The 12,546-nt window shown below is 37.9% G+C and overlaps 1 protein-coding gene across 1 annotated transcript in view; it reads left to right on the top strand.

Annotated features, from left to right (window-relative positions):
• The window catches only part of Alg12 (Alg12 alpha-1,6-mannosyltransferase), a 44,044-nt gene that overhangs the window by 14,175 nt on the left and 17,323 nt on the right, over positions 1-12,546 (top strand). Inside the window, exons 5-6 of the mRNA XM_083118899.1 lie at positions 1,343-1,496; positions 10,368-10,512. Of these exons, the coding sequence (XP_082975025.1) occupies positions 1,343-1,496; positions 10,368-10,512 (299 nt within the window). The remainder of the gene's footprint in view (positions 1-1,342; positions 1,497-10,367; positions 10,513-12,546) is intronic.

Genomic DNA, 12,546 nt, shown 5'->3' with positions numbered 1-12,546 from the left:
ATGTTGTTGATTTCCAAGGATACAGCACTCCGAACTTACCCATGTTTCACTTTTCATGAAAAATGAGTGGGCTGACCTTGAACTTTGACATTTTGTACAGGGGAGGAAAAAAATTTCAAGGTCTCAGAATTACACAATATTCATTTCTCATGACCTACTTCAACATATAAACATGAAGGCAATCAGAAAATACAACTATCTCACTTTGTTCGAATTTCAAAATAATGGCTCTTAACATCTTGATTTTATGCATTCTTTGTTGAATTTGTCATGCATTATGTTTGAACCCTGTCAAATTGCTATCAGAGCTTCCATTCTGGTATAGTTGGTGCCTTGTGCCTTCTGGTTTCTATTTCCACTGGAGAGACAGGACCAGCAGACCCCCCTGATGGCGTAGTGTCGTCACTTTGTAATCAAGGCATCCTGGATTTGATACCTGGTGGAGGCACATTGCACAGTGGTTCGGATCCCACTTTAAACTGTAGGTCCAGTCCCAATTAGCCTAATGTGGATGTCTGTATAATGTGTACTTAGAACAACAAACACATTCCACAGCTGTTCAGATCCCATTATAAATTGTAGGTTCAGTTCTGATTTGTACATCTGAGTGTAAAATGGACTTGAAACAAAAAATTTAGCAAACCAACTTTTGTGCAAAGATGAGAAAGCTCTTTCACTACATTTTCTTGCTTATTTGATTCTCGCAAGTTTCAAAAACTTTGTTCAGTTTATTTTACCATCATTCATTTGTTTTCCTGGAGCATAGTCATGACCCAAGCTAAAGTTTACAAAGGGCAAGCCAGTGGCCAACCTGTGAATTTCTTCCCTACATCGGATTTCTAGGAGGGACCTTTATTGGTTTCATACTTGGGACTTGAGTAGTCTGAAAGAAGATAGCGTACTTATGCTCAATTTGTTTACCGGAATGCTGTGATATCATAATTTTCAATTTTTTAATCCTTGTTGGATGCATGGAAGAAATCATTCACAGTTCCATAGCTTTTCTAAATCACTACTATTAATTGCAGTACCTCTCTTGCGACTTCATCATGTCCAGCCTAAAATATACCATTCATCTTACCGTCATATGCTATCCGAACTAAGGAAACAGCCTGGAAAAAAGAGGAACTATATGCCACCCACACCAAGTGGAATATGGGAGAATGAAAGATATCAACACAACCCAATGTAACTAGTGTTACAGTATTTTCTTGGTTTATTTAAAAACTGGCCCTGAAAATTTACAATAGAAGTACATTTATAAATATAAGAATAATAATTTTGCTTGCTCTGTGAAAGTTTTATGCAGTTTGTACATAATTATATTTTTCTTATGTTACAGTGTTACTTGCATTGCAAAGTTGGCTGAGGCGGCTTTATGGGAGGTTCATCTGGTACTCAGCATTGTCTATAATCATATTCCGTTCTGAACTTGCCTTGTTCTTCGGCCTTATTCTTCTGTGGGAACTGTACCACAAACGTTTGGACCCTGTCAGGTGATTGGTATATATTTGATTTCTGTGCTTTTTATAATCCATATTTAAATCCATTTTTTTTTAAATCCCTGTCATGTTTTGCTTGTAGGAAAATTAATTTATAGCTACCCTTGCCAGTTTCAGGGGGCAGCAATATTTATTTGCTCATGAAACTTCATGGTGTAACGTCTCTGTATGATAATCATGTGTTTGTATTTATTGTGATATATAGAACATAACAGTACTGAGCACTCATTGTATGATAATCATGTGTTTGTGTTAATTGTGATATAGTGAACATACAGTACTGAGCACTCATTATACACTCGCATAAGAGTAATAACATTGTGCAGTCAAGCGAGTGCTCTATGGGCATGCAATTTTACTCTGACAATTTGAAAGAATCACCTCTGCTGTGCATTGCAATTTTTGCAAATCCAATATATATAAAGCCCCAATCCCACCACTCACTCACTGACTCACTGACATAAATGTTCTCCATGAAGGAAGCCCCGGAGGCGAAAAACGCCCGATTACGACCCCCCATGAAATCGTCCCAAAAGGCCGAGAAAATTCAAAAATCTCTCAGTCGGCCCTTCCTTAAGGGTGAAAATGCCCTTTTCTCACGTCCTTAGCAACCGTTGCCACGGGCATTTCTTTCGCACACATTGTTTCCTTCAATTCTTAATTGTCGAGATATATTATATTTCTCACAGATCAATAGCACACAGATGAATCAACTCCTGACTTTGAAAAGGTGCCTGAAACAAGGGTGACATCTACATAATAAGGAGTTTCAGCCCAGATACAATTACGTATATATTGGTAAACTCAATGCGTAAATATCTGCATCGTGCTTGTTTCAACTAAATGTTTAGGGGGTATAATGACATGCAATTCCTTAGAGCTTGCCGTGCTTGTTGTTCACCATGGAAACGGACGTTGCTAGGGAACTTAAAGAAAGTTTATTTTCACCCCGAATGCTACTGTAAGGGAATTATGCTAGAGTTTTCGATTGATTGATTGATTTGGTGTTTTAAGTCCACTTTGTGCACAGTATTAGAGTTTTCGAATTTTAAAATGTGAGCATCAGAATTCATTGCAGAGGAGAGATAGAAATTTGCGAAGAATGAAGGAAAACATTTCTTTATTTCAATTATGTTTAAAAATGTAAAACTCACTACAGAAGTAAAATGTTACTTTCGTTTACATAAAACATCTAACTAACTATCCTGAAACTGTTATTACTTACCCAGCTTATTATTAACAAAGAAACCAATAATATTTTGATTATTTGTACATATTACAGCGCATACACACATAAATTTACGTTCAAAACTTTCCAAATAAGCGAACCACGTCGGCGAGCGCACGAGACGTGGCCACAGGCCACGTCGAAAGTGCGCGAGTTGTTTTATAATCTAGTGCTCGTGATTCATCAATAGACCACAAAAATATAAACTGCCCTTTGCCTCCTAAGAAGGTCAACACATTGGGCAATGTGTGGTCAGCACACAAAGACCCATCACCCATCATGTAGTTTTGTAAACCAGAGTTATACCACTTTCAGATATTCCTGTATTGTCCTTACAATGCTGGGTCAACATCAGAATTTGAAACCAGAAATCAAACCCTGGACCTCTTGCCCCAAAGACAGGAGCACTAATCATTTTGCTATACTCCATGAATACTGAATCCTTACCTTTAAGTATCTGAACTGAATAGAATTAATGTCATTTGTAATGTGTTTGTTGAGTAAATGATATAATAAACAGGAAGGCGACCCAGAGGGTAGGAATCGAAATTGATATACCCCCAACCAACACATTACAATAGTCGTATACAGTATTTGAAGCCTTTGACACGTTGTCACGTGTCGCTTCAAGTCTCTTACGAGATCCAATGATCAACAAAATACATGCGATGAAACAAAGAAAAGTAACGCTCTCTCAAAACTAGTATTTTACATTAACTATATCAAAAGGCACATTCTCCAAAGTTGCATCGCTATCATGCATCAGGTTCATAAGAACACTCAAATACCCTGCACCTAATTACGTAGGTTCAAAGAGCTTTAATCAAATGAGCCACAATTAGTAATATTCAATCAGACACACATTGACCAATACCTTACTAATTATGGCAAGAAGTATATAGTAAGGGATGATAAATGGTACAATTCAATTTTATAGTTTATCTTGCTTTTATTCCAATAGAATTTACTATTGGTGGCAACAGTAATACATTCATATAAAGCACACATCAACAAACGACCAGCGTTACCATCGTGAAAATTCATAATTTACAACATGGTCTTCCCAATCATTAATTCAGTTTAAACAATTCACGACAAACGTAAACATACCAAAAACTACAATAGTAACATTTGTGAAACACTTGCAACTAGGCATACCTAGTGACGCATACATAATGTCACATTGCACAAATACAAATTAGTTTGTGGTTTCTGATGCTCTTAGTACCCTGTTACAAGATTATAGTTACTTTAAACGCATTAATTACCAAGAAGCGTGGAGAGAAGTGAATTTATTTGGTACGCAATTAACAGGTGGGCTGAAAAGTTCGTAGGCTGACTCATAGATGGCGTTACTAGAATTAAATCCATGTGATTTTTACTTAGTACTAACCTTCAAAAGATACGTGTATAAATTTCACAGCTGCCGGATAATTAGTTCGTGAGATATAGCATTGTGAGTGAAGCAGCTTTTGTTATTGTGAAAAAATGGATAAAAAAGAATTTCGTGTGTTAATAAAGCATTACTTTTTGGCGAAAAAAAATACTGTTGAAGCCAAGGCTTGGCTTGATAAACATTATTCGGACTCTGCACCAGGAAAATCAACCGTTGAGAAGTGGTTTGCTAAATTTAAACGAGGCGAAATGAGCATCGAAGACGATGCACGCAGTGGACGCCCCAAAGAGGCTGTTACTGACGAAAACATCAAAAAAGTCCCCAAAATAATTTTAAATGATCGTAAAGTGAAGTTGATCGAGATAGCTGAGACTTTAAAAATATCAAAGGAACGTGTTGGACATATTGTGCATGAATATTTGAACATGCGAAAGCTGTGTGCAAAATGGGTGCCGCGCGTGCTCACAATCGATCAAAAGCAAAAACGTCAAGACAATGCACCGTGTCACAAATCAATGAAAACGATGGCAAAATTATATGAATTAGACTACGAATTGCTTCCCCATCCACCATATTCTCCAGATCTGGCCCCCAGTGACTTTTTCCTGTTTGCAGACCTTAAAAGAATGCTCGCTGGAAAGAAATTTAGCACTGATGAAGAGGTAATCGCCGAAACTGAGGCCTATTTTGAGGCTAAAGAGAAATCGTACGTAACTTGGATTCACAGTACATACCTTATTTTCTCTTTTGTGGATGGACTGATTCCTAGACATGCAACCCCATCCTTCGTCTTAACCTGGGCTCCAATGATCTCGTCACCGGCACTAGTATCCTTCTCTTTGGTTTCGTGAAAATGGAAACGACTGCACCGTCTGCTTGGCAACTTCTATTTCAGTCCTTTGTCCATGTAACCTCTTCCAATACGGTTACTGCATGTTGACTCGAAGTCTTGCTCCTTTTCCGGATTTTACTTCTGTATTCGACAAACCCAATTTGCTCAGCGAAACCACGTCGAAAGTGCACGACTTCTCGTGTGAGCCCCAAATTCAGAAAACGCACAAAACTTAACACATTGTGTTCTTAACGTTTTCTTCTTCCAAAAATGACTCTCAGTATTTGACCATAATAACAATGCCCGTTTGTGCTACGTTATAATGCACTGCCTGACACCCAATTGACGATGGGAATACTAAATCAGATCATGAAATCGTGCAGTCTGATTTCCCTCAAAATACGACTATTTACAAATTCCACGAACGTACCTCCCTGAAATCACAAAAGTCCATTTACTAAACGTGCACCATGGTAGTTTTGATTCTAGTCTTCCAACCATTTCCTCGTAGATCAACTTAGCAAACTGTATAGTTGGTCATATATATGTGCGAGTAGCTAATATCTTTGAAGTCCAATATCCCCCATGTGTGACTTCACGCTGTCGTACTTCACAAAAAAGGCAGTGAGTTTAAGGTCGCTTTTGTTTGTATTGGACTGTACGTTTTGCCTTGTGTGCCGGTGAAAGCAAGGCAAGCGCGCACACCCTGACCTCTAGCGGTGACTTGTGCTACTATGTCACTGAACAAAAGACTGACGCTCCGCATAACGACTCGTTAGAGGCGAACTGAGTTGTGAAGGGTTTTCTGCGACGTAACATATTACTTTAAATCAATTATTTGGAGTTCGCATAAAAAAAACATGTCGCACATTAGAAGCAAATCATTGCATAAGAAAATAGAATAAATTTCCAGTGCCACTAGTAGAAATAGCTAGGTGTCTCATAGAGAATGACAGGTTGTTGTTGCCTATACCATTGAAACACATGTACAGTGTGGTTTGTAAGTATGAAAAAACTCACTCAAAACAAATATGTAAAGTGAAACACAAATAAAACATTCGGATATGTGACAGTGGGAAGGGGAGCAGTTCTAGCCCATTTTCATATGTCTCATGCACACCTTTCCATTAAAAAAAAACTGAAGTTGAGTCGAAGATGAACATCAGTAGGGGCATGCATATTTAGTTTTTGACGAAAACAAAATGTTGAAATAATACATTGTAATGTTAATTTTTCATGTTTTTGAAACTTATGAGGTTCATTCTCTTACTATGTTTTGTCATGAAATTATGTGAAATAAACTCTTAATCACGAAATTTAGGGTTTATTTACCAATGTGGCACCTTCTGAGGTCTGAATTATCCTATGAGTTATGCAAATCCCAGGAAATAGATTAATTCTGCTGTAAATATTTGAGAAGCAAAAATTGACTCCTTTACACAGGAATAAACTTAATACTGAGATAACTACATAAATGTGCTTTTAAAAGTGAAGTGTTAATTTTGTGTCATATGTGTGGTCTTTAAATTAAAATTCAGGGTTTTATTCATCATTTTAACACCAATATGCCATCTTTATATACCGCTTTTGATGCCAAAATATGCCCAGTTTTTGTACTGATATCCTGTTCTTTTATTTACATAAATATGTAGCTCTAGGCCTTGGTGGTAACCAAGATGGATTGATTTAAATCAAGATTTAAATCGCTTCAAGGAAATAATTGATAGAAAAATGTACATAAGGATTTTGTAGATATCAAAATCACTTTTGGTGAAAGTACATTAATCTCGTAATCATTTAATGGTGTTTATTAGGCTCTAAGAAAGGAAACAAAAATATATGTACTGATGGGGTGAAGCTCATACGAAAGAAAATGCAATGTGTAAACTGTAAACTCTTGATTTAAAATTCAATATTTTTTGTAGGAAAAAATACCAAACATTTTGTGTAGAATAACACACAAAATACTAATCACGTTAAACCGTAAATAATGTTATCATCATTAAACTGTAAATAAACATGGCAGCTGATATTTTGCAAACTATCATCAAAAAGATTGTCAAAATTTAGCTACAAAAAAAAAAAAGGTAAAGTGCTCCCCTGTGCATAGCACCACGCCATGAAGGCATATAGGGGGTGTGGGGGTAACGCCCCACACTTTCTTGATCCGGTCGTGAGTGGGGATGATGTGATCAGCATCACGCCCCTGACTGCCTTTACCCCCCAGGGTTTCCCCCAGGTACCCATGTTATTCGACGCTGGGTGGGCACCGGGGCCGCTTCCAACGTTAGATAAGTTCCCGGATTTGAGCCGGCCGGGGATCAAACCCGGGACCTCTAGCATGGTAGTCAGATGCGTTACCGACTGAGCCACCGTGGCCACATAAAATTTAGCTACAAAGACTATAAAAATATTTTAAGTTACAATTACATAGTACATCCAGAATGTTTTATTTTCACTGGAAGAGAAGTTACTGAAATTATTATAATTTCATTAACACTCTTAAGAAACATTTCCATAGTAGGTTCATACAAGGGTTGATCAAATGAAAAGGTACAAAACGACACTGTCGGTGTAAATGAATACTTTATTCAAAGTATCCTCCATAGGCACATTGATCCCATTGATGAACGAGCCGAATGATTCCTTTTTCCGAGAATTCCTTTGGCCGTGACGCGACCCAGTCCTTCACAGCATCCTTGAGTTCATTGTCCGAGGTGAAGCGCTTTCCTTTGAGATGCTTTTTCAGGGGACCAAACACATGGAAGTCACAGGGGGATAAGTCTGGACTGTAGGGTGGATGGTCTAGCTGCTCCCACTTGAACCTGGCCAGTTCCGCGTGTGTGACCCTGGAGACGTGTGGACGTGCGTTATCATGGAGCAGAACCACACCCTCCGTGAGCAGCCCCGGTCGTTTGTTCTTGATGGACCTGCGTAGGCTGCGGAGTGTCTCACAGTACACATCAGAGTTAATGGTCCGTCTTTGTTCAAGGAATTCCACAAGTAGCGGACCTTGCACATCGAAAAACACGGTAAGCAACACCTTGCCTGCTGACGTCACGGCTTTGAACTTTTTAGGGGAAGGTTACGAGGAATGCTTCCACTGCATGCTGTCCCGCTTTGTCTCTGGCTCGTAGTGATGGCACCAGCTCTCATCACCTGTGACGATCCGCTCCAGGAAAGCGGGGTCTTCTTGATAATGACACAGATGTTGAATTGCTAGCCCCATACGCAGGTTCTTTTGCTGGTCGGTGAGATGCTTCGGAACCCACTGCGCACACACCTTCCAATAACGCAACCTGTCGTGAATAATTGTCCACATTGTTTCAAAGCTGACATCCATCTTTACCGCCAACATTCGCAATGTGACACGTCGATCACTTTGCACTAGGTCGTCCACCTTGGCGAGGAGATCGGCCGTGATGACAGTGTTCGTCTTGCCTGGTCTCGGGTCATCAAGTAAACTCTCTTGACCTGCACGAAAACGGGCACTCCATTTCCTCACTGATTTGCCAGACACACAGTCTTCCCCGTAAACGTTCACCATCCAGCGATGAATATCGGCCGGTTTAACACCTTCCGCTGTCAGAAAACGGATAACGCCTCGCTGCTCCTCAACAGTCGAATTTGCCAATGTTAACGCCATCCTGTCCGAACACGCACTGCCGCGTCACTTGGACGGCGCTCTGTATCGGAGCCTCTGCTCTCTCCTGCGCATGCGCGTTCGATGCATGCTCCGATGCTGCGTGGTGACTCCAATCGCTCCCCTACATATCACACTACGTTCACCCATCGCGGCATCGGTATTATATAAACGATTCCGTTGTTACGACGTTTCGTACCTTTTCATTTGATCAACCCTTGTATATACAGTATCAGAAACAGAAAAATGTGTATTTTCATATTTTTTTTTATTTGCTTCAATCACTGTTCAAATATTTTACAGGGCCGTTTACAAGAAAAATCCTTTCTATAAAAAGGATTGCCTGAAACCATACAAAGAATTTTAAGCACATTTTTTAAAAACAATAAAAATATCGATTTAAATAAAAAAATCATCAAAAATTATTTTTTAAATAATAATCATGATTTTTATTCACCCTTGTGGTAACCATTTAACAGACATGGTTGGGTTTCCAGAGACACACCCCCCTACTGTTGTCCGTACTGTGGTGGGAGTCAGCACTCTGTAATTGGGACATAACTATTCAAAGTAGGATTTTCTTATCACGCACGACTAATCTTCATGAGGAAACTGCATTGAAATCTCTCAGAGGACTTGTTCAGACAATGCTTTTGCCTGAGTGTAGTTATCTGATGTTCTAGAATTTAACATACCATACCATACATACCATATTACTTCATATGTGGGGGCAGCCCTTCAAAAGTCACACGAAAGTGCCATTGAACATTAATCAGATTCTCGATTTTTTGTACTCCAAAGATCTGTAAGCTGCCTGTGCCTGGTACCTTACTGATTGATGGGGACTTCCCTACTACTGTCAGTTTCCCACTGCACCTGGGCAAATAAAACTTTAGGATGTGTCTTGTATAAATATCCTGTTATAGCTATGCTATCTCAATCTTCTACAGGTGCAATTGAAAATATTCAGAAGGTTATGTGTGAAGCATTCAGGATATTAAAATATTTGTCATTTATGCACTGAAATGGAATGTTCACACATGAAGTTCAACCTACACAAAATCATGAATTAGAGCCCCCATATGCATCACATAGCACTTCTATATTAGCTTAAGGTTGAAAATACGGTTGAAAGAAATTACTAATGTTGATAATTTGAATTTGATCAACATGTATGTTAGGTTCATATTTATTGCACACAAATAAGAAATAAAATAGTGTCCCAGTAAGATATAGGGTTATACTTAGGCAGTATACAATATAACAACTAACTCTATGTATTGTGACCAAAGTAAGAGCATTGGTAGATAATTACTTTTTATGTAGATACAGATTTACTTACTAATACAGTAGTTAAGATTTATTGCAATAGTGTGCAGATACAGTAAAAAGTTGAGTTGAATTTACTTTCATTGCCCCCTTTTTTTAATATTGAATATCCCTTCCTCTCTGTAATGAAAAAAATAATTCCTAATTGTAAGGTACGATAAAAACACTATAGTGGAACCTCAATTTTATGTTTTTCAGGGGATGAAGGTAAAAAAGAGAACTTCAAATTTAGGGATAATGTAAAATCTGCTCTATTTTGACCATATAGGTTGAATGTATGTTACTGGAAAATGTAATAACAGCATTCAACTGTATTTCACTATAAATTACATTACTGGAGATGAATATCAATACTATGTGTAGCTATTGCATGATTTTAATATGTACAATGTATCTAATTTTAAAAGGGTAATTCAGCTTTGTAAAATTTTTTGCAGCATTTTCCGGTATGCTCTTCCAGCAGGAATTGTGTCCCTACTACTCACTGTGGTAGTGGATTCCATATTCTGGGAGAGACTTCTGTGGCCAGAAGGAGAGGTCCTGTTCTTTAATGCAATTCTCAATCGCAGTCATGAATGGGGAGTATCCTTTATGAGCATATGCCTGAGGGAAATTTGACAGGAATGGAATTGAATTGTTATTTTAAGTCCATTTTATGCACAGATAGGCTAATCGAGACAGAACCCAAATTTTTAAAGTGGGATCCAAACCTTGGACCTCTTGATTACGAGGTGACTACGCAATTGGCGAGGCCAACACTATTTTCATGTAAAAATCTACTAGTGTTTGGCTATTGGAATTTATCTTTGGATGATATTAACATTAATACATATATTACTAACTTTTCCTATAATTATGTATTATATATGCTGTAATTATGATTTTTTACATAAAAAGAATTCTTTGTTAACCATTAGCTAATGTGTTAACTAACGATCCATTAGTTAGGTAAAACAGTCAATTTCTTTTCAGTTTTCCTTGGCACTAATTTTAACATGTGAATGAAATATTCTAATAATTTGGTTATTGGAATTTTAAGTATGGTATTTAGCTCAAACATAATGAGCTTCTTACACATATGTTTAAATACATGAATTGAGTGAGTGACTTGGTCTAGAAAACCGGGAAAAGTCAGGGAATTTGGTTTCAGACCATTAATATGCCACTGCAAACCATTAGTAGTACAGTAATCTGCCATATCGTGGTCATTTGGTTCAAAACCTTCATTCAAATGCCCAAAACCACTGACAATACCACTCCCTTTATTTAAACATTTCAATTGAAAATTGTACACATTAAGAATCACTTTTTGTGTTCTTGATTTTCAGTCACAAATTTAAACCTTATGTTTTTATTCCATAAAATCATCACTTTAACTGAAAATTTGTGAAGTATTCGTTTCATGCAAGACTGTCATGTTTTGTTTGCACATAATAATGTTGAGCCTCCCTGATGGCATAGTGGTAACATTGTTGCCTTGTAATCAAGGGGCCCTTAGTTCAGTTCCTGCACCTTATTCAGTGTTTCAGATACTACTTACTATAAGTTGTAGGTTACTACTTACTATAAGTTGTAAATCCAGTCCTGATTAGCCTACCTAGGCATAAAGTGGACTTAAACAAACTTTGAATTCTTTTAATATATTACTGTCATGTGAATCAAGTACAGTCAACTCTCGATACAACGACCTTCGGGTTTAGAATTGGATTTAACTTTAAACTGTATATTTAGTCTCGATTAGCCCATCAGCATAAAATAAACTCAAAACAAGCTTTATGAAACCTGCACATTTTTAGATATCAAAATGGGAGATCTGTATTTACTCTCACGTTAATGGATGATTTAATGTTGGATTTAGGAGTATTCTCGATGTCAAACATCTGCTCCTCCAAACGTTTTCCCCTTGAATAGTTTTTCTTTAAATCGGTCTCAGCATCCATTCCTACATTGAGCATTTTTTTCCTCCCACATGAATGGTTCTGAAGAAAAGCCGTGATTATATTGTGTGCATTTCCTTCCAACACACTCAGAGTGTTGAGGAAGTTTATTCTTGTCAGATGAAAAATAAAATGTACAGTTTTGCTTATCAGAAGGTGCAGAACATGAAGTTGTTTTAACTCTTGTTTTTCTTTCTGGAGATCGAATTTCGTTATCTTCAAATCAAAACAGCTTTGCGAGATTCAAAACAATGACTTTTTGATTCGCGCTGGATTATTCATTGCTGTTATCGGCAAGCGACAGCTTTGCAGATGCTAAACAAAACACTGGCACCAGCTGCAGCGTAAAAACAAAGAGACTGGCTGGATGTTCAAGCAACAGGTGGTCGAAGAGAAAATCCACAGCATTTTAAGATAATGCAACTGTCAAAGATGAAACTTTAATCAGCAGTGTGAAGAAGAAAGAAATGACCCTTGCTTTACGTTTTACTATGCAACAGACAATAATACGGGCAATATTTCCTATGCAGTAAATAGCATTAAAAGCAAAAAAATAGGACCTGAATTCTGCAATTATCACATTGCCTCTCTGACATTGCCATGCACACCAGTGGCAGAGATTGAGCTGGGAGGGGGCCCCGCTTTTTTTTTTTTCTCCTTGCCCTATGGTTTTTGTTCA

The sequence above is a fragment of the Lepisma saccharinum genome, chromosome 3 (genome assembly GCF_977018435.1).
Source record: "Lepisma saccharinum chromosome 3, izLepSacc3.1, whole genome shotgun sequence".
In the NCBI taxonomy this organism is placed as follows: domain Eukaryota; kingdom Metazoa; phylum Arthropoda; class Insecta; order Zygentoma; family Lepismatidae; genus Lepisma; species Lepisma saccharinum.
Note: the sequence above shows the minus strand (reverse complement) of the source record. Positions and strands in the feature narration are given on the sequence as shown.